General features: G+C 35.2%; 1 protein-coding gene across 13 annotated transcripts in view; it reads right to left on the bottom strand.

The window, feature by feature from the left end:
- TRIP12 (thyroid hormone receptor interactor 12) overlaps window positions 1–5,121 on the bottom strand; it is a 147,614-nt gene that overhangs the window by 62,043 nt on the left and 80,450 nt on the right. For all 13 annotated transcript variants that reach the window (XR_002772109.1, XM_023510451.1, XM_023510455.1 and 10 more), the window contains 2 exons: window positions 5,027–5,110; window positions 3,527–3,622 (listed from right to left, as the gene is read on the bottom strand). Coding sequence is in view for 12 of the 13 variants with exons in the window: in XM_023510451.1 (XP_023366219.1) it covers window positions 3,527–3,622; window positions 5,027–5,110 (180 nt within the window). In the remaining variant the exon portion in view is untranslated. The remainder of the gene's footprint in view (window positions 1–3,526; window positions 3,623–5,026; window positions 5,111–5,121) is intronic.

Below are 5,121 nucleotides of genomic sequence, written 5' to 3'. Positions count from 1 at the left end.
TAGTTTATACTTACACAAACGTAGATGGGCTAGCTTGTCATATACCTAGGCTAGATGATAGAGTCACAAACTAAAAACCTATACAACATGTTGTTATACTAAAGAGGTAGGCTATCAAGTACAGTAAGATAGTATAAAAGATTTTAAGTTCCAGGTGTGGTGGCTCACGCCTATAACCCCGGCACTCTGGGAGGCCAAGGTAGGTGGACTGCTTGAACTCACGAGTTCGAGACCAGCCTGAGCTAGCACGAGATGCTGTCTCTAAAAATAGTCAGGCATTGTGGCTGGTGACTACAGTCCCAGCTACTTGGGAGGCTACAAGAGGATTGCTTGAGCCCAGAGTTTGAGGCTGCTGTGAGCTTAAGATGCCATGGTAGTCTGGCAGTCTACCAAGGGTGAACAAGTGAGACTCTGTCTCAAAAAAAAAAAAAAAAAAATTTTTTTAAATGCTCTGGGTGAGTCACTGAGTTAAGTGGTAAGCAAATATAAAGGCCTAAGACATTACATTGCTGTAGATCTAAAGACACTGTATCATTTAGGTACACTAAATTTATATAAAAAACTTATTCTTTTTCCAGTAATAAATTAACTTCAGTTTAAGATTTACTTTATAAATGTTTTAACTTTGACTCTTTTATAATTATACTTAGCTTGAAACATCTACATTGTACAGCTATACAAAAATATTTTCATTTATGTATTAGACTGCTTTATTAAAAACTGAGACAAAAATACATACATTAGCCCAGGCCTATTACTGTCTTCCACATTCACATCCTGCCCCACTGGAAAGGTATTCAGGGGCAATAACAAGCATGCAACTATCATCTCCTACGATAACAATGCCTTCTTCTGGAATAGCTCCTGAAGGACCTGTGGGAGGCTGTTTTGTACTTATTAACATTTCTTCCTCAAGTAGAGGGAGAACATGCTAAATGATAGTAAGTATAGAAAACTTATATACTAGTAATATAGTTATTTATTATCAAGTTATTAAATAGTTTGCATTGTGTATATCATTAGTTGACAGGAATTTTTCAGGTCCACTATAATCTTACAGAACTAACAATGCATATAGTATGTATAGTCTGTCATTGAACAAAATGTCACTATGTAGACTAAGACTATATATAATGCCTGGGATTCATTTTTAACTTATATGGAAGGATGGAGGTGAGGGAAAATAAGACTGAATGCAAAGTAGGCACTGGTAAAGCTGGGTTATAGGAACAAAGAGGTGTGGCTTTTTTCCTACTCTGGTTCTATTCCATAGTTGTATTAATTTTGTGTGTAAAGGTGAATCCTAAATATGGTTTTGAGATGTTTTAATGTCAATACCTTGGGCATCCTCATATAAACTTTCTAGTTATCTTTCCAGAAATATATGAAGTAGAAAAAAAAAAGAAAGAAAATTAAATTTCTCTTTTAATACTTAAAAACATACTGACTTCAATGTACAGATCACATTTTGATCCTGATTCAAAAAAACATTTAAAAAATGTATTTAGAAAAAGATAGGAGAACTTGAACTCTGAACAGATATTTTGTAATAGTAAAGATTGTTCTTAATATAACCACAATTATCTTAGAATTAAAAATATGAATGCTTATTTTTATAGTTATAAATTCAAATGTGTAGAGATGAAACGATGCCTAGGATTGGTTTTAAAATAATCTTGGGGCTTGGCGCTTGTGGCTCAAGTGGCTAAGGCGCCAGCCACATACACTTAAGGTGGCGGGTTCAAATCCAGTCCAGCCCGCCAAACAACAATGAGAGCTGCAATCAAAAAATAGCCAGACATTGTGGCGGGCGCCTGTGGTCCCAGCTACTTGGGAGGCTGAGGCAGGAGACTGGCTTGAGCCCAGGAGTTGGAGGTTTCTGTGAGCTGTGATGCCAGGGCACTCAACCCAGGGGGACAGCTTGAGGCTGTCTCAAAAACTAAAAAAAGAAAAGAATCTTGGGAATGGGGAGAATGGCTGAGGATATAAATGAAGCTATAGTTGCTGTGGGAACTGATAAGTGGTGATGGGTTCACAGGGGTTATTAGACCACTACAGTCTCAACTTTTGCCTGTGTTTGACCTTTTTTATAATGAAGATTACATCATTCCTCGTCTTTAAACTCTTAAATGGTTCCTATTAGATTAAAAACTGTACTTGCTAACCTGCCAAGGTTCTCCCATCAGTTGGCAAATGCCTCCAACTCTTAGATTCCATGTTTTATAACTTCCCTTCTGTCTTTCCATAGGCCTTTCTTGCTGTTTCTTAACCTTGCCCAATTCACCCCCACTTCTAATGTTTCATGTACTCTTAGCTCCTTACTTCACTCAGGTCTTTTAGCAAAATCACTATGCCTGAGGTTTCTCTAACCAACTTATTATCTACATCACTCCATCAACCAACATACATCCTTACTCTACTTTATTTTCCTTCATTGCACTGACAATATTTGAAATTTTATATAATAATTATCTTGTTTATTGACAGGGTCCCTCTTTAGCATGGAAAATATGTGGGAAACAACTTCACTTATCTTTCGTCTGATTTAATACATTCTCAGCACCTAGAAAGGACACTAAATAAATATCCACATTCAAGAGTTAATGAAAATGTTTCATCAAGGAATGTTCTATGAGAAGAAGTCAGGGCAGCTAAAGCAAAACAGAAACAAGACTTCTAGCTGCTTCTTAAATTTCCTTGCCAAGCACTAAGGCCAGAAACTTGAAAGTACATTTATATGAGCACATATACACAAGTTGCATTGCTCTAAAGAAAAAACAAAACAAAACCAAACACTTGAAACATTTTATGGCAAATTATATAAGCACACATTAGTAAGGTTAGAGATAGCAGGCTTCAATAACACTGTAGAAATTTTAAAATTAAATAAGACTTAAGTCTACAAATACCCTACTGATGGAAACATCATGAAGTTATAAAAAAATGTTTAAATGTAAACTTTAAGGAAGCTAAAGATAATATTGTTTATCACAAAGAAGCTGACTGAATATGTAATTATATGGAAGTTATATTTAGTTATAAATTAAGACCTCAAGAATCACTACTGTATCAAACATTGTATGATTTCTTGATTGTAATAATTAATTTGACAGTAAGTTTAGTGACTGCTAAATCTGCTTAGAAAAATCTTTCCTGTCAACCTCTACAGGTTAAAAAACTCAAGATTCAAATCTACGTAAAACTTGTAATCAGATGCCATAATTGTCATTGTAATCACCTGAGATTCTTTACTCTTCCACAGTTCAAACAAAAGATCAATCTTGTGATAAAATCTGAACGGTTTTCTAATAATTCCAACTCAGTAATCAAATATAAAAACACAGAAGAAAATCTTACAGCTGTTGTATATCTAGGGCAAGAATGTGTACAAGCCCTATTTTTAAAAATAAGTGGAAGTTTATGGAAACTTCCTAACAGGTACGCCAATAGACAATCAGGAAAAATAGCAGTTAACTAATTATTGAGGGGGGTTTAAAGAAGGAAACATTTTAAAATATTCACTTACTAGCTCCGCTTCCAATTGTTCTATGGAAAAGCTGTGACATCCGAGGACCAAGAGGACCAAACAGGTGAGGAGGAAGACCCCTGGCCTCTAATAGAGCTAAAGAGAAAAGAAGGGCAGGGGGAAAGAGTTGAGTTGATTTAATACAACTGATCCTATCTAAAACTTTAAGCAACTGATTCATCTCAATTAATTGACTTAGCCAATATTACTTTCCCTTCTGAACTTTAAGAGAAGCTACATTAAACTTTAAGAACCCCCTAATATATTAATGTAATTAATATAAATTAAAATACACATGTACTAGCTCCAAGTATGATTTAAAGAGAAATCATCAAATCAGGCTATGTAAATAGCCCAAGAAAAGCTCAAGGTTGGCTGGTCCCAGTGGCTCACACCTGTAATCCTAGGAGGTCGAAGCAGGTAGACTGCTTGAGCTTAGGAGTTCAAGACCAGCCTGAGCAAGAATGAGACTCCTGTCTCTACTAAATATAGGAAAACACCAGCCTGGCATTGTGGGTGCCTACAGTCACAGCTAACTAGGGAGGCTGAGGCAATAGGATCACTTGAGCCTCAGAATATGAGGTTGCTGTGAGCTATGGTGCCTAGCACTCTGTGGGGCAAAAAAGTGAGAATGTCTCAAAAAAACAAACCAAAAAAATAAATAAATAAAAAGGAAAGAAATGCTCAGGGTAAATATATATTCTGAAGAAATTATTATAGTAAATGCCTTGGTCCTGTTTTCTGTCTGACATTATTTCTCAATTAGATATCGATCATGAAACCCTCTACAAACATATGAAAATGACACCTTTTGTCAGGTTAGTATATACAATTTTTTTTAATCAGTAACAGTGTTTTAATAAGTTCCAGAAAGTGAGAAAAACTATATGTTCATAAAAGTCCTAGTCAAAAAAAAAAATAAAAAAAGTAGTAAGTTCTCCCAAGAACTTAAGAGCTATCTAAAACTGACTTACTGCTTATAATCCTTGCACTGGAGATCTATTAATAATCAGTAATCTGAAATAAAAATATATCTCCCTCCATTTGTAAAAATTACATCTACAATATAAGGCTGCTTTTTATAAAAATATTTACAGCACTGAAAAATCTAAACTTTGAAAGAGTTAATCAAGAAGACAAAAAACATGGCCAAAAAAACACCTTACTTCTAGATGCATTCCTAATGTTATCAGGCACCAGAGAACAATATATTAAGGTATCCCTTAATTTATTACTAAAATCAACTGCACATGTAACAATAAAAAAAAAATTTTAAAACAAAGGCTATATAAAAGCTCTGTCTAGTTAAAACAGTAAAGGTGAAAAGAAAGAGAGCTCATCTTCTAAGTCATCAAACTGCCATAAATAAAAAGAAGTCTGGATGTATAGGCACTGATAGATTATCTTCAAATGAATTCATTTGAATTAATCTCAATGAAGAACTGTAGTAACAGGCAGCCCACCGTAATTTTTTCTCATAGGCTCCATAGCTGTCTTTACCTTGTAATCGTCCCATCTCAGAATCATCTGATTCACTCTCCCCAGAGGTGGTCATGCCAACAGCCCCTGCAACAGAACTAGAGGCTGGGGGGGGG

This window comes from Otolemur garnettii, unplaced genomic scaffold (assembly GCF_000181295.1).
Source record: "Otolemur garnettii isolate 467f Iridium unplaced genomic scaffold, OtoGar3 scaffold00013, whole genome shotgun sequence".
Taxonomy (NCBI): Eukaryota; Metazoa; Chordata; class Mammalia; order Primates; family Galagidae; genus Otolemur; species Otolemur garnettii.
This window is presented reverse-complemented; position numbering and strand designations above follow the sequence as displayed.